This window comes from Zonotrichia leucophrys, chromosome Z (assembly GCF_028769735.1).
Source record: "Zonotrichia leucophrys gambelii isolate GWCS_2022_RI chromosome Z, RI_Zleu_2.0, whole genome shotgun sequence".
In the NCBI taxonomy this organism is placed as follows: domain Eukaryota; kingdom Metazoa; phylum Chordata; class Aves; order Passeriformes; family Passerellidae; genus Zonotrichia; species Zonotrichia leucophrys.
In genome coordinates this window covers 46,301,460-46,328,742 of record NC_088200.1, presented here as the reverse complement: position 1 = coordinate 46,328,742, position 27,283 = coordinate 46,301,460, and the positions used below count along the sequence as shown (strand labels likewise).

The 27,283-nt window shown below is 38.2% G+C and overlaps 1 protein-coding gene across 5 annotated transcripts in view; it reads right to left on the bottom strand.

Moving 5' to 3' along the window:
* Positions 1-1,078: 1,078 nt before the first annotated feature.
* Positions 1,079-27,283, bottom strand: part of VPS13A (vacuolar protein sorting 13 homolog A) — a 109,681-nt gene continuing 83,476 nt past the window's right edge. For 2 of the 5 annotated variants that reach the window (XM_064736814.1, XM_064736813.1), the window contains 6 exons: positions 27,059-27,182; positions 26,016-26,130; positions 15,757-15,842; positions 15,002-15,125; positions 13,508-13,582; positions 1,079-3,898 (listed from right to left, as the gene is read on the bottom strand). In XM_064736814.1, coding sequence (XP_064592884.1) covers positions 3,848-3,898; positions 13,508-13,582; positions 15,002-15,125; positions 15,757-15,842; positions 26,016-26,130; positions 27,059-27,182 — 575 coding nt within the window. In that variant the 3' untranslated portion in view covers positions 1,079-3,847. The other 3 variants (XM_064736817.1, XM_064736816.1, XM_064736815.1) reach the window with 2 other exon arrangements.

Genomic DNA, 27,283 nt, shown 5'->3' with positions numbered 1-27,283 from the left:
AGGATTTCACAAGAATTGAGTTATTCTAAGTGCAAGTACAGGCTCAGTGGAGAATGCATTGAGAGCACCCCTGAACAAGTCTTGGGGGTGCTGTTGAATGAGAAGACGGAAGAAGACCCAGCCAACTGCACTTGCAGGCCAGAAATCCAAATGTATCCTGGGCTGCATCCAAAGCAGTGTGGCCAGCAGGGTGAGGAGAGGATTCTGCCCCTCTATTCCAGTTTCATAGAGCGCACCTGGAGTGCTGTGCCAGCTCTGTGGCTTTCAATAGAAGACACAGACCTGTTGGAGATGGTCCAGAGGAAGGCCAGGAAGATGGTCTGAGGGCTAGAGCAGCTCTTTTATGAAGGCAGAGTTCAGGAGATTAAGTCTCAGAGGGGAAGATTCTGCGAAGATGATGTAGCAGCCTCATGAACCTAAAGGGGGCCTACAAGAAAGCTCAGGAAGAACTATTGACAAGAGCATGTAGTGATAGGACAAGAGGGAACAGCTTCAGACTAAGAGAGGAGTAGGTTTAGATTAAGATATCAGGAGGAAATTCTTTCCTGTGAGGATGGTGAATCACTGCAATAGGTTGCCCAGGAAGTTGTGCTTGCCTCATCCCTGAAGCTGTTCAAGGCCAGGTTAGATGGGGCTCTGAGCAACCTGGTCTAGCTGAAAGTGGCTCTGCCCAGAGCAGGGGGACTGGAACTAGGTCATCTGTAATGTCTCTTTCAACTCAAATCATTCCATGATTCTACTGTCTGGCAACATCATTATGTCTTTTTCAATACAGCAACACAGAGAAAAAAACCCAACAAAATCAAGAGCCAAAACCACCCCACATCTCAAAAAAAATTTAAAAAGGAACTGATATGTGTTAATCCAGTTACTAAAAACTTGTCTTAAAAAAATAAACCAAAGGTAAATTCTAAAATTCATAATTCTCTTTTCCTAGGGTGGCTGCAAAAGAAGTTTGACCATGTGTCCTCAGAGACAGGATTTGACTTGACCTATGAAATTCTGAGTAATGAATGGTATTATCTTTTAATTAAAGCAGAACATAAAGAAAACAAGTAATAATCACATTTCAGTCAAATAGAATTCAGTTTCACTTTATTCAAGATTAAGAAGGTGGGGGTAGAGTGGGGGTGGAAACCAAGACAGCCATGCTATGAAAGCCATGCAGCTGAACAAAAAGGAAGCGCAACAATCAGACTTACAAATGTTTCATGAATTTCTTAGAGGTAATTGTAACCCTTAGCAAACTGAGAACCCAAACGACATTTCTCAAATGTTTTAAGTTTACATAACAGTCATGTAGAAGAGAGCAGTTCTTCAGCATTTCAGTAAAGGTCAAGATACACTTTTAAACACCACAGTGGGCAGAACCAAATGCCTACATTTTAATGTTTATCAAGATCCCCTTTTCTAGTTGCATATACACTTTCAGTAAAACTTAACATACCTATTCAGCCTTCTTGTTGAAAAAAATATGCATATTGCAATAAGGAATGAGGCACAGCAGAGTAGACATCTCATACAACCTGCAGTAATCCAGAAAATTACACGATGGCACAAGTCTAAATACTTCTCCCTTCAGTCTGGGGTGATACATAGTTAAAGGAGAAAACTGATGTTTGCCAAGAAATGGCAAAATTCTTTCATGACTGTATGGAGAAAGGTTTATTAAAAAAACAAAGTCAAAAGACAAAAATTATGGACTAGAAAAGGGACCTATAGAAAATCATATTTTCATTACAAGTGGAAACTAAGGGATATGGAAGAGAAGTCCCACACTGACTTGTGGACATTTCAGATCCTGTCTTAAGGCTTTTAGTTAGAAGAAGATCAAAACATTTTATAGTCTATAAGAAAAATGCCATTCTGGGGGAATTGTTATGTTTTCCAAAACATCAGCTGTTTAATCACAAATATGCACATTTAAAATAAATTCTTCAACATTAAGAGTTAAATTGCTTTAGCATTACCAAAGAGCCAGCTGAGATTTGAGAACCAGAGTTTGTTGGCAAAATAAATGTAAGAAATAATTAAAATAGAGGCTCTGTGGAGAGAAGATATTTTGAATCAGGTAAATGGAAAAGCTACACACAAATGGGAATGTACAAAGTACACAAACAATGCATTTCAAGTGAAATTTGCAGCAGGTAGTCTGTAAATTCTGGGAATGCAGAGGAGACCACACACTTTGTCAAGAACATTATGAGGCTATTGAATGAACTATCATGCCTAAGACAGAAATGACAGATGAAAAACAAGAGACATAAAGAATGGTACTCAGTGCACCTAAAACCACTACTTATCTAAGGCAAGGTATGGAAGTTTGGCGTGATATAACCTGAGTTAATACTCTTGGTATGTACTTGGTGTACAAAATGATTGGAGTAACACCACCATTGTAATAGCTTTGAATCCCCTTATAGTATTTTGATTCCATTTACAATTTATAGGGAAAATTTCAAGATTACCTGTATTTTGTAACCTGCTAAATGGTTACTCAACCCCAATGGCAAGACTCATGGTAAATTAAACATCTGCAAATACAAGTTACATGGTAGTTGGTTTAGATTTATAATAATGGAACAATTTGGATACTTCAAGCATCACCAGCAATGTTAGAATTTTATCCTGTAGCTATAAATATTCCAAAGTATTGTTTGGAAATAACATTTTGGCAGTAGGTGCTTTCTATATGTACAAGATATTTTGAAGACTTTGATATGGGAATTTATGGAAACCTTCATGTAACACTGTGTTGTTTCATGTACTTTTTGTATCACCTGCAGTAAACAGCCACTCATCAATACTACGACTACTACATCTAAGAAATAAACAGAATTGCAGACATTCAAGCTGCAATAAAATAAAATGCTGCTGTCTGGGTATCAAACAAAGAAGTTTCATTGGGTAAGAAAAGTTAATAAAAGTAAGTGTGACATATTAATTATTTAATATAAATTTGACTCCACTAGTCTTTTGCTTAGCACACAATTGCTAATTGTGTGTAATTCAAGGCATTTATATTTGGTATGCAACAGTGCACTTATAACCCCATAAACTCCTTCTTGAGTTGCAAGACTGTTACTAACTTACTATCTAATAGTAGGCTTTTATTAATATTTTTAGTGCAGAGTTAATTCTCCCCAATACGCATTTCTGTAAACTGTTAAATTTTAATAATTGATAGAGGTGCTGCAACATTTCCTTGAGTAGGATATAAAAAAAAGTTTACACCAGAAGCCATACTGTACTGTATAAATTAATTGTGATCTGGTCCTTTCATTTATTGCCCTAGTATTGTCAATTAAGCAGCCACTTGTGACTTCAATTCAAATTCTCTGACCAGTATCCTCCTTCTTATATTCTGAGTTTCAACATTAGTGATTAGGTTAACATTTCCTTTGACAGAGAAATTTGTATTTCAACACAGCCTCAAGTCACATTAAAACCAAAACATAAAGTAACTACTGATTATCACAATCAAATCAAAACTGCAAGACTTGCTCCAAATACTATCATAAGAATTATTCCAGAGTTCAGTTTCAGTATCAAAGGTTAAGACAAACTCACTTTACACTGCTTATATAAAAAATGAAATCTGAAATTCTTACATTAAAAAACCAAGCAAACCAAGACAAAACTTGGCAGATTTTTTATCATTACATAATTTTTAATCTAACATCATCTACCTTTCTGATATGGACTGTTCTGATCATAATAAATAATTGGATAAATCTTCCCTCCTTCCTGTTTTTGCTTCTGTTGATGATATTCAAACAGTTCTATTTGTGAAAGAGGAATTAAAAGGTAGCTGTCAGTGTTCTTCATCTTGGTGCTTCTCCATTCATTACAATTTTGGCTGATTCTCTCGTACTTCTTCTAGTTTGGAAAGGATCCACTGTGTAAAGAAAAAATCAAAATCATTCTGTGGTACAAAACAGACAAAGCAGCTGAAAATTGGACTGGTTTTTGTCATTGTCTTTACTACCTGCTCTTTTCCTAACCAAGTTTTAACACAGTGTTAAAAATCCTTCTGTAGAGTATAAACCCCTGTCTTTCTAACATGAGAATGGAGCCATTTAAGGACCAATATTCAACATTTGATACCATGTCACTTTAAACTTGTTTCCTGGTCTGAACTTCAAAGAGTAAGATTTGAAAAAGAAAAAAAAAGAAGACAACATTTAACGCCCATCCTGGCTCTGTTTTTGTCTACAGCTCTAGACAAATCACAGATGACAACAGAGAAGCAAGGATCACCACAGACCAAAGACAATAACAGGTTGCAGCAGTGTGATAGGTTACTTAGGAAAAAAGCTTTCTTTAACTGTATCTTGTTTATTTTAAGGAATGTGGATATAAAAGGGAAATTAGTTTCCCAAGAGTATTGAAAAAAAAAAAAGGAGGTTTGGGGGAAAGGGCAGTGAGATGGAAGTCTAGAGTAGGACATGAAGTTACATTGGTTATATATTATAAAAGGTGTGCATACCACTTTGAAGAAAGATGATTGGATTACTTTAGATCAGAACCTCTTACTGTATCAGGTTCTATCTCCTCATATGAACATTTGTCTTGGTTTTGTTGTTTTATTTACCTCTCTAGGTAAATAAACACCCCAATATCTTTGTGAAAGGTGTATTCATTTTTTTTACATATCCTTCCCTTACTTAATACTTGTGGTATATGTAATATTGTTGTGGTGTGTTGCAATATCCTGTTTTACCTTCTCCCTTCCCCCTCGCCCCTCGCTGAGTGTGCCCTGTCAATCAGGCTAACATACCAGCAAGGCGTCGTGTGATAGGTGACCCTAGTACCTGGAGACCCTGCCCCTTCACCTGGTTGGTGACTCACCTGTCCCCTCCCCTTCCCCTGTCCTGAGCTTAAAATGTGAATGAGACCATGCGGCCCTATTCTGTTACCAGCAGTGGCCCAGTGCAGACGTATCTGTACTCATGGAATAAACATCTGGCTACCTTCTAGCAGAATCCATTCCCTTTCTCTCCACCATCGCCAGAAGCTCTCTCCTGAGGAGAACGGAGTCCTGTCTTGTGCCCCGCTGCACTCTGCCGCCAGCCAAGGTATCTCTGGGGTTAAACACCACAGTGCTGCCTCTGGCCAAGCAGCGAAGGTCAGAACTGGCCTAGGCACCATCTAACTGGTTATATTGGGATACCTATTCCAATATATTGGCGTCCCTGTGGGTGGGCAAGCGACCCTGAGCCCAAAAACGGACTCGCAGTTCCTCAGAAAAGCTTCTGCCAGCCGTGCATCCAGCTGAAAGGAGCCTGGCTTCAAGACTCCCAGCTAGAGACTTTGGGAATACTCCCAGAAAAAGTTTCGTGGACTGTTCGGCGCCTTTGGAAAGCCCTGCTTCATTGTGGTGAACAGATTTTCCAGAGGAAGAAAAGGGTAGCTTCTCTTACACCCAGAGAGAGGTCCTTTTCCGGTGGAGACCTGCCTGCCTGTACCCAGCCTACAGCTTCCATTTCACGTGAGTATCTCTGCTTTCGGTAGAGCAGAAGCTCAAAAACAGACTCTGCCGCGAGTTCTGTTCCTTTTTTGCCTTTGCATTTTGGCTGCGCAGCCCCACAGACGAGAATTCATAGCGTTCTAGTTTAGCTTTCCTGCTGCGTGTTTCACTGTTTTTTAGAATTCGCGCCGGAGCGGGATCGCTCTCTGCCCTTCCCCCCCCGGCTCAGCAGCGTGTTCAGACACGTGTTAGGAGATTTTCTTTCTCTTTGCGGGGGGGGGGGGGGGGGGGGGCGTCCCGGTTTCGGCTGCCACGTGGAGTGGCTGCTCCCTCTGCTCCGCGGGGGGGCTGCATTCCACCGCGGGGGAGGCTTTGTTTCTGCCTCGGCTCGGCAGGGCGTGCCCTGCTGCTGCTGCTGCCCGGGAATTTTAAAAGCATTATATACAGCTGCATTGTGAAGCTTTTGTCTGCTCGTTATCGCTTTCTATCTGTGGTTTTTTTTAGAAATTGGTAGCTGATTTTAGCTTTGTTTTTGGTCAGGCGGGATTAAGTACTCTGCTTTTTTACATCTATCATGGGTTCCAAACTTAGCATTGTACAAAGGGGAGTGTATTATGATATTGTTAGCATTCTAATCAAGAGTAATGTGAAATTCTCTAAAGGAAAATTGAAACAGTTTATAAGATGGCTTTTTCTGCAGTTCCCAAACATTTCCCCTGAAGAAATCCACAATATTCAATTCTGGGATAAAGTTGGGAATGAATTGATAACCTTAGGACAATCTGGCAAATTACCCTCAGCTAAATTTGTGTTCTGGAGTTTGCAAATTCGAACAGCATTGCTCAAACAAAAGGAAATGGAGAAAAAGCCAAATGTAAAGCCATGTGCCTCTGCTCTCCCTGTTCCTCCCTCTCCCTCTAAAACCCCTAAACCTCTTTCCCCAAAAAAATCCCGAGCACGTGTTAGCTTTTCGGAGAGCAGTGATGTCCAAAATGGCCCCCAGTCCCTAGGGGGTGCACAAGATGGTGGGTGCCACGTGGCATCTTCCCAAACCTGGTCTTCTTCTTCCCAAAATCCTCTTAAGCATCCCAAAATTCCTGCCCCATCCCCCTCTCCTCCTGTTCCTCGTGACACCTTCCCCCCTCCCCCCGCCTTTCCTGCAGTACCCTCAGCTCCGCCCCTCTACTCCTGCCAGGGGGCGGCTGCTGACGTGATGTCACCAGGTGACCCCGCCCTCTGTTCCCACGGTATCCCCGCCCCCTGCCAGCCCCTTGACCCCGCCCCTTGTTCCCACGGTTTCCCCGCCCCTTGCCGGCTCCCTTTCCCCGCCCCCTCCCCGGGTTCCCACGGTGGGGACACACCCACTGCCTGTCCCCAAACCTGTAGCTGTGATCCCAATGCTTCTGATTCAAGGGATACAGAGCAGGGGACAGCAGACCCAATGCATAGTCCCATGTTGTCACTGGCTCCTGTTACGTTTCAGCCTGCAGCTCAAGCAGGAGCAGCCCCAACTGCTAATTGGAGTTCTTTTGGACGACAATTGATTAAAGAGATCTGTAAATCTCATAAAGAATATGGTCCACACAGTCCATATTTCCGTGGCCTTTTAAATTCTGAATTAAGTAGGACTATTGTAGTTCCACATGATTTAAAACAACTGTTTTCATGTCTCATGACATCCACGGAATTCAAATTATGGGAATCAGCATTGAAACAACTGCTAAAAGATGCTCTCCCAAGCTTACAGGCTGATCCAAACACAGCAAAAGACAACAATGGTAACCTTATTACTATTGACCACCTCTGTGGTGAGGGTCAATGGTCTTCTCCCTCAGTCCAAGCTGCTGCAATTCCTGCAGAAACACTTGAGAAAGTAAAGGAAGCAGCTGAAAAGGCATTCTTTTCCCTCCAACCTGAGGGGCCTTTTGAGCCCTATAGTAAAATCAAACAACTACCATCAGAGCCTTTTGTGAAATCTGTAGAAAGGCTAACTAGAGCCATTGAAATACAAGTTAAAAAGGAAAATGCAAGGGAAGCAATTTTAGAAGAAATAGCGTTTACAAATGCAAATGAACAGTGTCGAGCAGCAATCCTGAGCCTTCCTATGGAACCTTCCCCTACATTAAAAGATATGCTTCTAGTCTGTAACAGGAAAGTGCCTCTGATGACTGTAGCTGAAGACACCAGACCAAGGCTGCTGCCAAGACCACCTCAGCGCGTTGCTGTTGCCAGCCCTGCACCTTCTCTTTCAGCTCAGCAGTACCCTGGGCAGCAGCGGAGACCAGCAATAGTTGAGCCCACTAAATCATGCCTGCTTTGTAATAAGCTAGGGCACTGGAGTAACCAGTGCCCCCTGAAAAGGGAATTTGATGAATTTAAAAATAGCAGGGGAGGAGAACTGCAAGCCCTCCCTGGGGTCAACAACAAAAAAACGAAGAATAAAGCGCCAGCCTGCCAGGCGTGCAGACATAAAAGGAGCAGGCCAAGAGAATAAGGGTAGCAAAATAAATCAAGCGCGCAATAATATTAACATTTGTGTAAGTGAAGCAGGTGCTTCAAAGACCAAGTCTGCTAGTCCACTGTTGAAAGTGAAACAAAATAACCTTTGTTATGATTTAAGTGATTCTGTATTAACCGCATCTTCTGTCAATGAGCCTTACAGGTTGCAGCTGACAGAGTCACTCCACCTGAAGGACACTGACTGGCATATTGTCTCTGTAAATCCTGAACAGAAAGGTACTTGGAACCAAATTCGTTGTAAGTACATCATCACTGGGGACAAAAACACACCACAAGAGATCGAAATTGCTCCAGGAATAACAACATCAGATCCCAAGCAATTTGTTCTCAGCCTGCACTGTTTCCACCCACCCCTGTTTCTTCCCAAGGGACAAATTGTTGCTCAAGCTATCCCTGTGCCATCTTTACCTGAAAATGTCGATAAACAAGGGCCCACAGTCGCCCGAGTCCAAGTTATTGGGACAGATAAACCCAAATTGTGGTGCAATGTCAGTGGGGGTGGGGAGTCTAAACGCATTGAGATGCTTGTAGACACAGGTGCAGACTGCACAGTGATTCCAGTACAAGACTGGCCAGCTCACTGGCCTTTACAAAATGTTGCTGGTCACCTTCGAGGTGTAGGAGGTCTGCAATTGGCAAAACAATCCAAAAGCATTATTCAATTCGAGGGTCCAAACGGACAATTAGCAAATATCCGTCCATTTGTGTTAGATTATTCAGAACCTTTGTTAGGGAGAGATTTAATGGCCCAGTGGGGTGTCACAATTAATATTCCAGACTCTCCACAGCATTTTTGTGCAGCAGTCATTAAACAACAGCGCCCCACTCAAAAACTTAAGTGGAAAACAGACGAACCAGTTGATGTGAAACAGTGGCCACTCAGTAAACAAAAAATAAAAGTGCTTGAAGAACTAGTACAAGAGCAACTAAGAAAGGGCCACATTGTGGAGACCATGTCCCCATGGAACTCTCCAGTGTTTGTCATCCAAAAAGCTGACAAAAAGAGGTGGCGACTTCTCTGTGACCTCCGACAAATTAATAATGTAATTGAAGATATGGGTTCTCCCAGCCTGGTATGCCATCCCCAACAATGCTTCCTCAAGATTGGAAATTAGCTGTTATTGATATTAAAGATTGTTTTTTCCAAATCCCATTGCACCCTGACGATGCACCGCGTTTGGCATTCTCAGTCCTTTCTATCAATTCAGAAGCTCCTATGAAAAGGTACCATTGGACTGTTCTTCCTCAGGGCCTGAAAGTATCTCCAGCTATCTGCCAGTGGTATGTCTCTTCCCTGCTTTCCCCAGTGCGTGCAGCTGCAGAGAAGGCCATCATCTATCATTACATAGATGATATCCTTGTGTGTGCCCCCAATGATGATTTACTAACACATGCGCTTGACCTAACGATCGATGCATTGATTGTTGCAGGGTTCGAGCTCCAGGAACAGAAAATTCAAAAGATGCCACCTTGGAAGTATTTGGGCTTAGAAATTGGAAATAGGACCATTGTTCCTCAAAAACTAGAAATCAATCCAAGGATCAAGACCCTTGCGGATGTCCACAAGTTGTGTGGGTCTTTGAACTGGGTAAGACCATGGCTTGGTCTGACTAATGAAGACCTTGCCCTCTTTTCAATTTATTGAAAGGGGGAGAGGACCCAGGGCTCCTAGGTCTATTACCCCAGAGGCACGGAAAGCTCTAGAAAAGGTTCAGATTGCAATGTCCACAAGACAGGCCCACCGATGCCGGCCTGACCTGCCATTCAAATTTATCATCCTAGGTAAGTTGCCACACCTCCATGGAATTATTTTCCAGTGGGAGGAAAAACAAACACCTAAGGCAAAGGACACACCAAAAAAGGTCCGGGACCAGAGGGACTCTCTCTTGATCATAGAATGGGTTTTCCTCAGTCACAAAAGGTCCAAGAGGCTGACAAAGCCTCAAGAGCTGATAGCAGAACTGATCCGGAAAGCAAGGACCCGGATCAGGGAGTTAGCAGGATGTGATTTTAAGTGCATTCACATTCCAGTTGAGTTAAAATCAGGTCAAAATACTATGAAAATACTGGAACAATTGTTTCAAGAAAATGAAGTGTTGCAGTTTGCTCTGGATTCCTACTCAGGACAATTTTCGGTAGCACGGCCCGCTTGCAAATTGTTTGAACAAGATGTTCAATTTACTTTAAAATTAAGAACTGCTCTAAGTAGGAGACCTTTAAAAAGGGCTCTGACTGTCTTTACAGATGCGTCCGGGAGGTCCCACAAGTCTGTTATGACTTGGAAAGATCCTCAAACCCAGCAGTGGGAGACGGACATTGCTGAGGTGGAAGGTTCACCTCAGGTTGCTGAATTGGCTGCAGTTGTTAGGGCTTTTGAAAGGTTCTCAGAACCATTTAATCTGATTACAGACTCTGCATACGTGGCAGGAGTAGTATCCAGAGCAGATCAAGCAATACTGCAAGATGTATCTAACATTGCACTTTTTGAATTGCTTTCCAAACTGGTAAAGTTAGTCACTCACCGAGAGCAACCCTTTTATGTGATGCATGTCAGGTCACACACTGACTTGCCAGGGTTTGTTGCTGAAGGCAACAGAAGGGCAGATGCTCTTGCTGCGCCTGCAGTGATGGCCACTCTCCCAAATGTTTTTGAACAGGCAAAAATCAGCCACCAGCTTTTCCACCAAAATGCACCTGGCCTGGTTCGCCAGTTTAACATCACTCGAGAACAGGCCAAAGCGATTGTGGCCACGTGCCCAAATTGCCAACAACATGCACTCCCTACAGTGAGTACGGGAGCAAACCCAAGGGGAGTGAACAGTTGTGAACTGTGGCAAACAGATGTAACACACATACAGGCTTTTAGACGGCAGAAATATGTTCATGTTAGTGTAGATACCTTTTCTGGAGTGGTCTATGCTTCTGCCCACACAGGAGAATCATCTATTGATGCTATTAAGCACCTCTTACAGGCTTTTTCTTTCATGGGCATCCCCAAGGAGCTGAAAACTGATAATGGGCCTGCTTATAAATCCAAGGAATTCGGGAGCTTCCTGCAACAATGGGGAGTAGAGCACAAAACTGGCATCCCCTACTCCCTACAGGTCAAGCCATTGTAGAAAGAACTCACCGTGATATTAAAAGGGTCCTGGACCAGCAACAACAGGTTCTGAAGGTAGAACCTCCCCACATCCGGTTATCCAGGGCACTATTCACAATCAATTTTCTGAATTGTTCTTTTGACAGCCTGAACCCACCCATCCTACGCCACTTTGGGGGGAACAGTCACAGGTTGATGAAAGAAAAACCTCCAGTTTTAGTAAAGGACCCTGAGACTTGGAAAATGGTGGGACCTTACAAATTGGTTACTTGGGGACGTGGATACGCCTGTGTGTCCACCCCCTCTGGTTTAAGGTGGGTTCCTTCCAAATGGGTAAAGCCCTATGTTCCCAAAGTCTCAGAGAAATCTGCAGAAGCACCCCAGGTTGCTCACGCTGCCTGGAGAAGAAAACGCCGCGCACGTTCTCTGGAGGAAATTCCATTTAAGCCTCCTATCTGGAATAGTTTGTAATATATGTTTGTCTCAAGTTTTTGTACCAGTTTAGATCCCACTGTTCGTGTGTAGCCTCGAGACGTCATGAGACCGAGCCTGCTTCTCGTCCTACTCGTGATCATCCCACCTGCAATCTCCTACATAGTACCGCAGCCCAAACCACATATGGACTACCTCGATAAAGGTTCTCAGACATCAACAGAGAAACTGACAACGAGCTGAATGGACTTTTCAATGGCTGGGGACTCTTGGGCTGGTTGGGATCTATTCTGAAAACTGTAATTTTAGTGCTGTTTATTTTAGTTGTAGTTATTGTAGTTTTTAGCATTGTTTTTGGAGTAATCAGACGCATGGTTCTCAAGTTAATCTCAAGCTCATCTCCCCCTCCTGAGGTCTACCATTTGGAAGCCCTCAGTGCTCCAGTGGATGACCTAGAAGCCTCAGTAGAATCATTCTGCACCATAAACACAGTCCTCTTCTTTTTAAACAAAACTAGGGGGAGATGTTGTGGTGTGTTGCAATATCCTGTTTTACCTTCTCCCTTCCCCCTCGCCCCTCGCTGAGTGTGCCCTGTCAATCAGGCTAACATACCAGCAAGGCGTCGTGTGATAGGTGACCCTAGTACCTGGAGACCCTGCCCCTTCACCTGGTTGGTGACTCACCTGTCCCCTCCCCTTCCCCTGTCCTGAGCTTAAAATGTGAATGAGACCATGCGGCCCTATTCTGTTACCAGCAGTGGCCCAGTGCAGACGTATCTGTACTCATGGAATAAACATCTGGCTACCTTCTAGCAGAATCCATTCCCTTTCTCTCCACCATCGCCAGAAGCTCTCTCCTGAGGAGAACGGAGTCCTGTCTTGTGCCCCGCTGCACTCTGCCGCCAGCCAAGGTATCTCTGGGGTTAAACACCACAGTGCTGCCTCTGGCCAAGCAGCGAAGGTCAGAACTGGCCTAGGCACCATCTAACTGGTTATATTGGGATATTTATTCCAATATAATATGATGTACTAATTTCACTTTTGGAATAGTTCCTGATTTAGCTGGGGCGTAGATGGGATTCCTCTCCCAGAGAGACTAATGGATCTCAGCACTGCCCACCCCTGTTCCACACAGCCAAAAAGAAAAAACTCAAACCTCAACACTTTCAAAGATTAGAGGCAAGTGAAATTCAGCACAGGGCCCTTACCTTTCTGAGGTAAGAGTTAACTGCTACCATTTACCTGTAACTAGAAACTACCCTCAGAAAGAGAAAAGCTGATGAGAACCTAAACTGATGAGAAGATGCAAAAGCAACTTAAACTAATAAGAGAATGCAACCACATCCCTCTGAAATACACTCAAGACTCATGCATTTTTTTGGTGAAAATTAGTAGCTACACTAGTTAAATACAAGGCGGAACTTTGACAAGTAGCTACCTTCTGGTAGCAGATCTGAACTGCTCCTACTGTCTGTTGCAGTCAAAACTAATGATGTCAAAATGAAGATGTTATACCAAAAATGTGTATAACAATAGCTGCAATATCATATACCACATAAACTACTGGTAATTTTATTAAGGATTTTCTTAATTCTTCAAAAAAACCTGTATTTTAACGAACAGAGCAGTAACACCCCATCCCTGCCCACCACCTAGGAGTAATTTACAAATAATTTTGGTCTATTAAAATGTACTATTCTAATTCATATTCTAGATTGTTTAGTTTTTGTTAGCATAACTGTTTACTCAATCTTTTTTCAGACTGCTGTAATTCAGAAGATTTATGTAGAGAAAAGTCTGGTGTTGGAATTGACTATTTTTTAAATTCAGTACTGAGTAGATTATTGCTATTTCCATGTCTAACGGATATGTGGAAATACTGAATTTCAACTATATGTAGTTATACATAACTATACACAGTTTCAGGTTAAGAGTATTTCTGTTACACTTTTTACCACTATATCTTTAATTGCATTTTGACTTTACCTTAGCATCCTCTGGACTTCTAAAATTAATAATTTTTCCAAATTCTTTGGCATGGAAGACAGACTTAACTCGTTCCTAAAAAAAAACCCACAAAACCAAAACATTAATTCAAAATTGAAGTTAGCTACTTCAGGCTTTAAGACCACGATGCTATTTACTATCAAGGCAGCTATAATGGTTCAAACAGCCAAGTGTACCAAGAAAGGTCATCTGAGTATGTTGGCATCACATGCACATACCCTGAGAGAGACCATTTTCTGCATGAAAGCTCAGTAGGGTGAACACTCCAGCAGTAACAGGCTCTGCTTTTTACCATGGAGTCCCTGGATAAGGCCCTATAAACGTGTGTAGGAATGGAAGGCAGATCATGTACATGTGGTAACAAAATCCATTACTCCCCAAGGTTTTAATTTGCAATTCTCCTTCAAGTCATTACTTGAGTGGACATTCCACCAATACTGACTTGCAAGTAGTGGAGATAGGTAGTAAAAACAACGACTTAAGCTTCAGAAAGAAAAACGTATGGAGTTATTTCCAAAATACAGTTTTCAATCATCGATTTCAATACAGAGCATACTGCAGACATGTTAATGGATTCTGAAATGACTGCTGTGTAGGGGTAAAGATGGATATGTTATTCAGCATTGTCTGAAATGGCAGAAACGCTAAGAATTATTTCATCCTGGAAAAGTTCACTTGCAGTCAGAAATCCAGTTTGGAGGATTCCAAACCAATATGGCTCTGCCTTTCATGCTCTCTGCAATAGAAACAAATAATCTGAGTGAAAAACTGAATGACGTTTTGCACCATCAAGACTGTCCTGATAACCAATATGTGTAATTACACATGTGCAGTTTATAAAAAACAGAAACAAAATACTGGCAGACAAACTTACTGAATGAAGTTCAGTTAACTAAGTTCAGTTAACAGATCAGTAGGAATTTAAGACTTTTTGTTAAGAAAAGTGCCTCTGTAAATAGCCATTAGTGGTCACCTTTCTCCTTATGTCCTTTGTCAGCTTACCAGGGAAAAGAATTTTAAGGATTTTTTTTAAGGAAAAATTGCAACTAAGAGCAACATTCTTCAATTTGTACAGAGAGGGAAAATATACATGTCATTATGGTCAGTTTGAAGACAATAAACCTTATTATATGCCCCAGAGAGCATAATAAAAATATTCTGCAATGTTCTGAGCCTTGTGTTGAATCAGCATTTTTCAGACTATGAATACACCATCAACTGGGGCATACAAACAAAAAATTCCTACAGCTCAAGGAAAAATCTCATCTGCAAAGACCAAGTTACTATGCTGCTTGAAACAGTCAGAGACTAGTTATCTGAGGAGTTCGCTCATGGCAATTTCAACTCCTTTCTCTGAGTACATCTCAAATACAAAGGAGATCAAGAACTCAGAGGAGAGTGAGCAGAAATTCAAAGTTCAATTTCATAAACAGTAACAAAAAAAGACAACAAAACACAGTAAGAGTAATGTACCTTGGCTTCAATGCGCAATCTTCGACCATCAACGATGAATGGTTCTTTGGTAAATTCATCATAAGTGTATTGCCATTCACATGTCAGCTGTCCAAATGCCCCCTTTGTCACAAATAACACACCACTAGGTACCAGAAAATAAAAGTAGTTTTAAAAATCAATGTAAAAAACCTTAGAGGTTGTCATATTACCCTTTCTCTAGTGAATTAATTTGTCATTGCAAAATAGGTTTCATCTCATGATCTCTAACTATACAGCACACTTTCCAAAAGAGTGAATTTTGAAACTCCCTCTTACATTTAAAATACTCATATCAAAATACTCAGTGTTTCATAGCAAAACTGTGACACTACTTCAAGCTGTATTTGAGAAGGATGCCCCATACTCCACTGCTAGATATTGACTGTTCCTATATTATCCTTTATTTCCTTCAATACACCTTTGTAAGTGAATCCCACAGTTCAGGTAATTTTAGCCTAACCCAGTTTATAACAAATCCTTCTCAGCTAAAGCATCTTAAAATCAGTACTTCTTTCCCTTCTTAAATAGGAGAGAAATAACCCTGAACACTCTCCTACTACAAACAATGACATTGTTGAAGATTATTACCATTATAACCAGAACACTAGGCATGCCTTCCCCATTATTTTGTCTACATATATGGTGACAGTGCAGTTACTGATCAGCAATCATCAAGGCATGCACATTTTAATGATTGTTTTAAGTACATATTATTCAGAGTCAAAACTGTTTACCTTTTTGTTACCATTAACAGATCTGTACTGTTGACCATAGCATGTGCAATATATCTGAGTTTTGCAAATCTTCCATTTTCAATTTTCTAAAAGAGATAGAAGTTTTATAGCTTTGAATATGCTAATCATGTACTAATTTTATGCATAAACATTATTTATGCTCCAAAAATATAAACTGCAACAAAGCACAAAGCATAGACTTTTAAATAAAAGGCTTCTTTCATTAAGTCAAAATATAACTAACATCTGTAATAGCTAATGTTCATAACTACTTTGTTGCAGTTAATACACCTATGTAAATAAAAATCAATCCTAACCAAAACTGACAAGGAATAATATAACTTCTCTAAAAGTGTCAGGACTCTGTCTTCTACATACTTTTTATATACACTGAACTTGTGCTAACTAATACATTTCTGAGACAGTAAACAAAATAAAGATTTCTTTCCTACTTTATCGCATTGCCTCCAAAACACTGACTAATTAACTCTGAGGATAAATCTATACCTAGCTGTATATAAGCACCATTAATTACCATGTAGACAGTGGGACTAATAATAATGCACTTGAGGTAGTACTTAGCATTCCTCTACATTCTTTTGTATACTCATTAACTAAACCATTTCCTACAATTAATGTGAATGCTGTAGCAGAATACTTTTAATGAGCAATATATTTAAAATATTGATGACAGCAGATAAGTATTTTTTTAAAAACAGAAGCCCTGTACCTCTCACATGACTTGGCAATCATTGGATTTCTGACTTCCTGAGCAGCAAGCAATTAAACTAGTGGTCAAATTAATATTGCTGCATCTTAGCTGGGAATAGCAACATAATTGCTTGCATGCTTCCCAGCTGTTACAACTTGGAAGCAACACCAGATTAGAACAAACTAATATGATTCAATAAAGTCTTAACTACAAATATAAAGCTTCAGACACATATGCAAAAGTTTTAAAAATATCTAGATTAGTTCTTAAAACAGTTAAGAAAGCAAAGCCCTTTAATACGTGTTCCCCAACACAGTAAAATGATGAAGACATTTAATTAGTGTAAAAAACTTCAAATTTTACTGTGTGGATAATTCCACTTGCACAGACTTTTTAAGAATTACCTCTTCCACAAAGATACTGATTCTTTCGTGACTAAAAAGCATGAATATTTGAGTAGCAGGTTACCCTAAGGAAAGTTTTTGAAAAAGCTCTCAGAAATTTCCAGTTATTCCTCTTCTCCCATCTCTTTCAGGCTACAAAATCACAGCTATTGGTCACACGCTTACTTATAGAAGTCACTGCTTGCATTTATGCTTCAAGAGCTAGTGTCAGCAGCAGGACAAATTCCACAAGAAGAATGGCATAAAAAATGAGGAACTAAGGGCTTGGAAAATAAGCTTTTTTTTTTTTTTTTAATTTTTGGAAACATCTTATTCAAGTTTTATCAAGGTGTTGCTCTGCCTCTGAAATGAATCTCTCCCTGCCTCTTGTATCAGAAGCTTGGACATAAATAAATAACTGAAAAAACCTCTGTGAAAGGTAGCCCCTACTACGTTCCAGCACATAACACGCTGGACGGTTAGAAGACAAAGGAGGCTGTATGGACCATGAATAGGATATATGATCCACAGTTCAGGCTACTGGTCTAGGTCTGTACACTGATGGCCTTTCATTAGTGGCCTAAAAAGAATGTCAGGGAAATGGAAGAGAGGACTGACAAGAACTTAAAGAAACATGTGGGAAGAGCAAGGGTGGTTCAGAATATGTATAAAATACACTTCACTTAACTGCAAGACACTCTGACAATGACACATATTACTCTTACTGACCAAACATATAAATATCACACAGAATAACCAGTATTTCTGTATTCAAAGTGTACATAAAAGCATTTAGCAATTTAGCCTTATTAGGATGAAGAAGATTTCCCATGTTGGAGAAAGTAACCTTATGCTTTGCACAGCATAGAAGTAAGGCTCTCAATCAAAATATTAATCGCCTTTACGTGGGACTTAGGAAAGGAGAGTTACCTCTTTATATTTTCTGATTAGATTGCTAGCTAATTTTCAACTAGTCATGTCCCCCGATGTAATTTTCTCAGCTTACAGGTAACAGATTGGGAATTGTGAAAATTATTACGCAAGTACAGTACTTAATTATTGCACAGGCGACAACCTTAAACAAAAGTTATTTAAACATATACCAAATTCTTCAAAAAGTGTTTCATTCTATAAGATTTCCAAACATGCGACTTGTGGAGAACAAAAACATCGTTGCCATGTGGCACACACTGAGATAACTAGTTCTCATTGTTAGCTATGAGTCAAAAATCATAAACTCTGTTTATAGTTTTGTAGACAACAGGAGTTAATTGCAAAATAAAACACAAGGAAATGCTGCACAGACTATTTATAAAGGGAACAAAGACTTGCTAATGCTAAGCAGTAATGACTTTTAAATTTTCTGCCTTTGTATTTTTCTACCTTTTATTTCCAATCTTCATCCTTTTTAGCATTAGACTTTTACCTATTCATTGGGAATACATCATAGAGGGAGACTGCTGACAATTCTTGCAACAAGCTCACTACTGCACTCTGCTACCAAAGTGCCTTATACCACTCAAACATAAAACTATATATAATTGATCACTCAATACAGATGCATAAATAGCTCTTAAAACTTTTATGGTATGTAGCTATTGTTTGGAGAAAGACAGCAACTTGGACCACTGTTTGGTGATGGAAAACTATGAAAAGTAACATTAACCAAGCATTCTTTGTTCAATGTTACTTTCAACAGTGAAAGAAAACACATACAAATCTTTAAAATGCAATGCCTGTATCTCAAATTAAAAACATTTTAATCACCTGATTAAGTTTGTGCAAATCTATTTAAAAAATGTCACTCCAGAAGCTGTAAAGCATGAAGTAACACAATAAGAAATCCCCTCCTTTGCAATTCTTACCTGCAGTACAATTATTCAAATGTAATAATCTGCAATAATCTAACAGTAAAAGTGATCAGTTACGCATATATATGCAAATATGCTCAATGTCTTAAAAGTGGTATCTCTGCACCTGGAGAGATTCCTAATCACACCACACCTTCTTAATGTAATGAGAAGCAAGCCAAGAAGCCTTTGATAAAGTTAGAAATTATCCAGAGCAAAATTAAGTATTGGAGACAAAAATTAAAATCTGTGAATCCCCTGGTAATAGTTCTAAAAAATACTAGTAGTATGTGTAATGCTTAAGTCAGAATGTTTGACAACCTTCTTGAACTCACTCAGATGAAATAGTATATAAAAAAATACTGAAAAGGCTGTTACTGCTTAGAAAGTGGTTGGAAATCTATTCTCTTTTGATGTTCAAATTAACTTTCATCTGGACTACCAGCATATTTCCCAATGAACTGGTTACTGTCCAAATGTGTGAATTCTGAAGGCAATCCACGGAGTTGCTAGAAACTCCAACCATGAATGTCTCTTTCAGCGCAAATTACAAGGTAACTTTTTCAAAAGCTGTAGAATTGCTAATTTCAGCAGGCTAACCTGGTATCATTACCTATCCAGTCTTCCTCAAAGAAACATTTAAAAGTTCTAACCAGTTCCTAAGTGACTTTGTAGATGTAGCTTGAATGAGTGTGAAAAAAGGGAAAAAACTGTTAAATAAAAAGTAACATGTAAAATATTCATTTTTCACCATGCAAAATTCCTTCATCATTTAGGAATAATAACCACCAATAATCCTTTATTACCTACTTCCTCTTTCAATTATCCTAATGTGCAATGTCATTATACAAAACACAAAGCAATGTGCAATGTCCATGATGTGTTAGTATCTGTATTCACATTCCATTTAGCCATGCTGAACAGTAACTCCGAAATCCACCTGGTTTTATTAAATCGGTGGGAATCTGTGGTCATAGTTAACGTTTAAATCTAAGGCCACAGCAAGAAAATAAAAATTAGGACAGCAGCTTCTTTTCAGAATGCAAAACTTCTATTTCACAGCAGAAGTACAAATTGCCTATGATGACTGGCAGAATTATCTTAATAAATTTTTGATCTGAATACACAGGAGAATTTGTTTGAGTAGCTGAAATGGAGAAACCATACTGATCTACACTTTCATCATAATGGCCACATCTAGATGTTCTGTTTCCTGCCAATACAACCAAAACTCTTGGATTCATACCGTTTGAAGTATGATTCATCAGCAGGGAAATTAAAGAATATTGTCTTTACACTTCACTCACAATCGAGTAAAATAAAATTGAGTAATGCAGGCTTCCATATTCCTCTGGAACAATCAGTGTCAACTGGTTTCAGACAGCTTCCCATAACTGTCTTCTATCTGGGATTGGGCAATGGCTATGAAATAGTACCCAAACATTGCATATTTAAGTGGTAAGGATCCTGCTTTTCCTTTAACCTAGACAGACAAAGTTTTCCAAAGCAGGACAGATCATGACATCTATGAGTCAATAAAGGAACCAGCAAGTAAGAGTCTGGACAATGTCAATTAAAAATGAAGTTATTTTGAACTTCATAAAGAATGTAATTTTGCAAAGTGAAACCTCAGTTTTAGGGTACCTCAGGACATGGATGTTTATGTTTTGATTTGAAATCAAGCCCAAGAACAGTGAGGGAAAGACAGCAAGAATTAGCATGACATACTTTTCTGACTCCTCAGATGTTCTTCCTGGCGGTGAATGCTAAAGAACAAGGGGCTGCTCAAATCATTTCAACATCCTACCTGATACAAAGCTCAAGACCAAAAAGAATCACTAAACCAAAAGCTGAACACCTCCAATACAAGAGGATATGGTAATGAAGCACAGCTTTGAAGGACTGTCTTCTCTGAAGCAACATAATTGTGCAACGTTATACAACACAGTATAAGCATCATCACAAACTCACTAGTTATAAAAGAAAATTTAAAATAGTAAGAATAAAAATATTTTGCATGTTTTGAAGTTGGGTAGACATTGACACAGAGAACCACTGACTGCACAGTGCAACTGCTAATGACTCAGCTTCAAAAGCACAAAACCATTCTTTCAGCTTAATTTCCTGGCAGGCCAAAACCTCACACACCTGTTGTTTCTGGAAATAACTAATAACAATTTATGCATAAACAGTCTATTAAATGATCCCCAAAACAGTCTAAAGTGGGCACTGACCTATGTCTACAGAATATCTTGAGAAAACCAGACCAGTAGAGAGGTCTGAACAAAAGGGATATACTGGATGACATTAAAGGTAAAGAGCACAGCCAGTTATTCACCTCCACAAGGAAGTTATACAAGTCACTGTAAGAGTAAAACTCAACTCTTGGGAAAAGCTGCATTGTCAATTTGTAAACAGCACAAAATTCAGCAATCTGAGATAAAAGGAGGACACTTGGACTTGGAATTTTCAGGGACACACTGAAATGTGTGGACTTCAAATTCAGTTCAGCAGTTAAAAGGAATGGGATGGTGGAATTATGCAGCCAAAAGTTCAACTGATAAAATTAAAGACAAAAAAAAATTGAAAATGTGGTTGCTCTTTTTTGCTATGATATTTTAAATCTCCTCTAAATGTTTCAGTGTTTTCGTTTTAGTTCTGGGGATTCTTCCATCCTGAAAGAACATCAGTTTCTGCTATAATTTTTCACAGCTTTTTGTCCCATGACCTAAAGAGAGTATTAATATCCCAGACGGTAAAATTTCTTGTTATCCCAAATCCCCATATCCACAGATCCGATTTATTTCTTTTTTAATGTACGTTCAGAGAAGCCTAGACTCAAGGGAGAAACAAGTAAAATACTTGCACAAAATTACTATATTTTCTATTAACACAAAAACTTCAAAAATAGAAAAATAAAACTATACCACAGAGACAAAATATTCTAGGGTATATAATCATATTTGCCAGCTCCAACTGGAGTTGTTAGTTTTGCTGGGCTTTTTTGTTTTTTACTTAGCATTCTACAACCTTTTAATCTAGCATGTAAAGAACAAATTCTTATCATTTATACTGCACTGTAACTTGAATTAGTAATATCTGACCCAGATATACTACCATTCATGTACTAATTTTACCTCCATGTTCTGCATAAACTTGTAGGATTTTAAGTGAAAAAAAATTAAAACCTAGGTCAATTTTGAGGCAAAAATTATGACATTTCTAATGTATTTTCTAGTAAGATTGGCCATTACAAAAGAAAAATAATTTTATAGAATAAAAAACAAAATCGCAGTAAAGCAGCACTAAGGAAAAAGATAACGTTAAGTAACATTATTCCAAATTTTCAAAACCTAATAAAGTTAATTAAATGTCACAGTAACCTTTCCATTATGTTACACCTAACAATTTTCTCAACTTTTTGACATCATGTGTCTTTTTTCAGAACTGAAGAGCAAAATTATTTCCTTCTTCAAAGAAATACAGCAGATCCATTTGTACCTGAAATATTCAAAATCCTTCCCACAATGTTTCAGGCAGTAACACACTGCAGTAGAGCCTTTCATTTGTTTCTGCAAGGCATCCTTTTGAGGTGACAGCATTACAAAACAAATAGGAACACATGACCTGTAGCAATCATAAGCATCAGCAATTTCAGCTAAAACCATGTCCCAAACTTAGTTTGTCCCCCTTTTTCTCTGTGACATTAAGGGCAAAGGGTAACTGCCCAAGAGATCACCCTATATAGCAGTTTTTGAATGCACAGTACCAGAATAAGCAATCTTAACAATTTTAATGGTTCTTCCCCCAGAATTTTGATAAATGGAAGCCAACAGACAATGAGAGACATAACATTACCACATTGAATATGCAAACATTTCAGAAGCTCTTCCTGTTTCAGAGCAATGCCAACTGCCCAGATAGTGGCAGAAGAATTAATTTGCATTATAATACAGGTTCAGAATTATCTATTACAAGATATCTTTAAAGTGCAACACAAAAATCTGAATTTAGTAACAAACCACAAAAAAAAGAACAAGAAAACTGTGCATTTCCATGAATACAGAATAAGTACCTTTTAAAGAAACCAGAAACTTGTAAAGGTATTTGGTAGAATTTATAATACCAAATTGTAGTTGATCAGTGTTCACACTTTCCCCTCACCCCCCAATGCCTAGGTAAATAAAAAATTAAACACTTTTGCATATTATGTATGCTTTATTACACAATGTCTTGCAGAATTTCTGGTATGTTTTTCACATCTGTCTGTGGTTTCTACACGGAGTTTAGTTCTGGGCCAGATTTTTTACTTTTTTTTGTTGTATGAAAATAAAAATATTGACTTATGAAACAAATAATTTGTAGTCAAAATAAAAACCAAAATAAACTGTTATTTCACATGTTTAAGGATACCAAAAGTTACACAATTTAAGTATTAAAAATTATGGTAAAACAAATGATAAATGAGAAACGAAAAGTTTATGATAATATTTCTTGAAAAATGTATATATTTTATATGTTAAATAACTTTATAAGCTGTTTAGTGGTCTTACACTATCTAGTTCCAGGAAACATGAGAAATAATGTTGGAACAGAACAGATGAATCCATTTTAGATATACTTTAGACATGTTTATTGTTAAGAAGAAAAGCAACAAAATACTTTTGAAGGAGTAATTGAATAAAACAGTCAAACAGCATTTTAACACCAATAAGGACTGTACAAACCAGTAAAGTTTTACCAAACACATTTAAAGCAATAGTAAATAAACCCTGTTAAACACTTATATAAATGCAAAAAACATTAAACACAGCTGATAAAAATACATCTGGAAATAAACTCTAAGTCATGGTATCACTTATTTTTTTCATATTATTCAATACTATTTTACCTAATGCCTGGGTTTATCTGTAAGACTATCTTTATTATATTATTTGCTTGTTTGCCTAGCAGTCATCATCACACATTTTATTATCCCCACATTTTTTCACAGTTTAAAAAGCAAGAATTTAGTATCACAAAACCCCGATTTCTCAGCGGGAATTATAGCAGCAACATTTAAAACTCAAAGGTCAAAAGAATATGACAAAGGCCATGTGTATTTGTTACAATTCACATTATCCTAACTGTCATCATCATCACTACTACTGTGAGCCATAGTCCACTCTTTGTAGGCCTGCCTTTTCTGAAAGCATGGTAAGAGAAGAAGAAAGCAGAAGTATTAGTGTAAAAGTACTAGTATGCCTGGCAAGTTTGTTAATTAAAGCAAAATAAAACCACAGAAAACAGAAATTCAGATGTGACAGCCTAAGTTTAGGGCACAGTATGAGCACACAAAATATCCTATTTCCTTTGATAAGCATATACAATCTCTAAATCACCAAAAGAAGTTTTATTTCAACCTAATCCTGCAATATGTTGAAAAGCTACAATACAGTGGCCACAGTGTGACCAGTCACCAGACCTGTATGCAAAGAAGCAATTGAAAAGGGGAGAGAAATCTTTTTATCCATAAGAAAATATTATTCTATTCAAACTCTTTGAAATAGTGGACATGCAATACACTGAGTCTCATGCAAAACAAAGTAACAGCTCTAGAACCACAAACACTAAGAACCAAAACCATTACTATACTTAAGGGTTAAATTAAGACCAAATACCCTATAGCAGAATTTAATGACTGGGGAAAAAATGCAAATCTCTACTTTCTTATTTGACTACCTATAGGAAAACCTGTCTACTGTGCTTGGAGCTCTGAAAATATTTCTTCAAGAGCAATTATGCCTTAGAATCATCAATAGCAAAAAATAATAAGAAGCTACCAATCCTTCAGTTTTCAAATGGTGGCTCCCATCACAAAATATCAAAGGCATTACACAAGGCCACGCCTTAATGTATTTTAAGTTCTATAATGGAAGGTACTGTACTCGGCCATACAATACAGAAAAATTGAAATTAGAAGTTACCTGGCAGATTTTTGTAAAGGTTTCTCAGAAAAAAAACCAAAATATAAAAACGTACAAATTTAAGAAGTAAAAGCAATGTAAATTCAGCTCACTAGAGCTGACTGTTTGCTAACATTTGTTTTAGCAATATACTTTAAAACAGACAAGGAGATGTTTGAAAATTTATTTTCTTAACAAGAAGAGGATAAGGATTAGTAACAAATTTATGTTATCCATCAATAGTCGCATCTAACTACCAGAGGGCAGAGGGTAGTTAAGGCTTAATGACACCAATTATAAATTGGAGAGCACAGGTTAAAGCCATCTCATTTACAAGAAAGGCACAAGTATAGTATTTGTTATCAAAGCACTTTCACAGTTGGCTTAACTACATGACCAGTGAATGGAACAATGAACAAAGCTAAGGTATCCCCAACAGAACAATCCTGTTATACCAGAAAATGAATGACAAACTAATGAAATGCAGGAGAAACCAAAACAAGAGTGGAACTCAACATGGAACAAACAGCTGTAGCAATAATCAAAATTTGTCATAAAATGCTCTCCAAAGGCTACTACCTTCTCATTTACTTCTCCAGAAAGGTTATTCTGGTACAATATTTCTGTAGCACTGTGAATCCTTTCATGCGTACTTTTAAAATTCTGTTTAAATTTATGCAATCACTAATTGCTACTTTATTTGTTATGGTTTAACATTTCTAGAAAAAAGTTTTATTTCTAACAAAAAAGAAAAAACAGAAACTCAGTAAGCTGTGTGTGTCACAACTGAAATTACTTTCCTTTCTGAGGGGAATTTTTGAGTCAAATTCGCTTAAATGGCAGATGAATCATTAAAAACTAACGGCTGTTCTGCATATACTTCCTACAAACAATATTCAATTTCAGAACTGTTTATGTTCTTTCAAAGACTTCAGTATGACATAAATACAACTATTTCCAGTGTCTTAAAAGAGTCTTTAAAATGCTGTTTTACACAAAACTGAGACTTAAAAGTCACTGTTTAAGCTACATAATATAAAATTACTCAAAAAACTATGTGTATTTATCAACAATTTTCACAAAAGATAAAATTTTCATTTGCACATATAGACCTTTTTCTTTGTTCAGAATGCTCTGTGCATAAACTTTTATAGATATACTGATCCACGTTATGGTGTCTCCCTCAAAAATTGTACCACAGCAGCCAAATCCCCAGTGTGGTTACGTGCATAAGAAATGAAATTCTTGGCTACTGAGTTACTAGGTAAGAAGTGAATGGGAATTTAGGAAGAGAGAAATTCTAAAGTATTTATTTCTATATAAGATGAGTTTAAATTTATGTCAAAAATTTATCTTTCATTTTCTTCACCTGTAACATTTGACTTCCAGTTCCATCTCTTAATCTGTAAGGTCTAATAACTCCATCTTCATTAAAAAAGCGAGGTGGTCGCAGGCTTATCACATCTTCTGATGAATCTGCAACCCTGACAAAGCAGAAAATTTAAGATACATATCAATATCTCTACTCAACTGTACTATTTAGCTAAGGAATGAAAATATTTTGTATACAAATTAAATTCAAGTACTCATGTAACAACTATTGTTGTCTATGCACTTTGGCATAATTACAGACATTACAGAAATCTATTTTCAAGAATAACAATTATCAAATTAGATGGCACAGAGCAGCACATATCTGTAAATACCTAATTAGTGTCTAACTACTGCACTTCTAAACTTCAAAAGTAAAGACCACTGTACCACATGGAATAGAACTGTACCCTATTTCTCTGATATGCTTCTTGAATTTCTCTGCCAAAAAACTTGAACAGGAAAAAAAAGACTGGCATTCTTATGGTAACAGAAGTGATCCAACTCACTAAGAACAGGGCCACTGAACAATTTTATTTAAAGATACCAAGTGCCTCTTCAAAAGTGTCTCCTCCTTTATTGCACATAACAGTGTCAAATAATCTTCATCAATTAATTTATTAACGTGAGACTGTCACAATATTTAAATGTAGTCTGTCACAATATTTAAATGTAGTCTTAATATACTTCTGACACCGGCATCATCTAGTGATCTTGGAACTAATTTCATAAAGGAGTAATAATATATAAAGTAACTTTGAACATATCTGAGAAGTCCTTTTTTTCCTGCTTATTTGGGGTAAAAGTTAAAAATCATCAGCTGAAGGAAGTCTGATTGCTGAGACTAGTTTTTTTCAGTAATGCTAGAAATAGATGAGATTGGTGTCTGTGGTTTTTTAATTATATCAAGTGTGTATTTTGTAAAGAGCCACCTATTTATTATGTAAATAACATAGAAGTGATATGAAGACACAAGGTACTACTAGTATGACTATTGTCTCTTTCATGCCATATGATATTCTGTACACGTATTTTACTTACTTTTTAATACCCTGAAATGTGCTGCTTGCCATATCTATGATTCCACCAGTGGGCCTGGCTACTGCTCCAACTAAGCCTTTTCCAACACCTTTGAAAAAACCGGCTGCTCCTTCTTCCTGAGCTCCTAAAAGCATTAAAAGTAAATCATTATAAACCACAGAGTTTCTCTTAAAATCTTAACAAGTTTTATTACCATTTCATTTCAAATCTTATTTGATACACAAC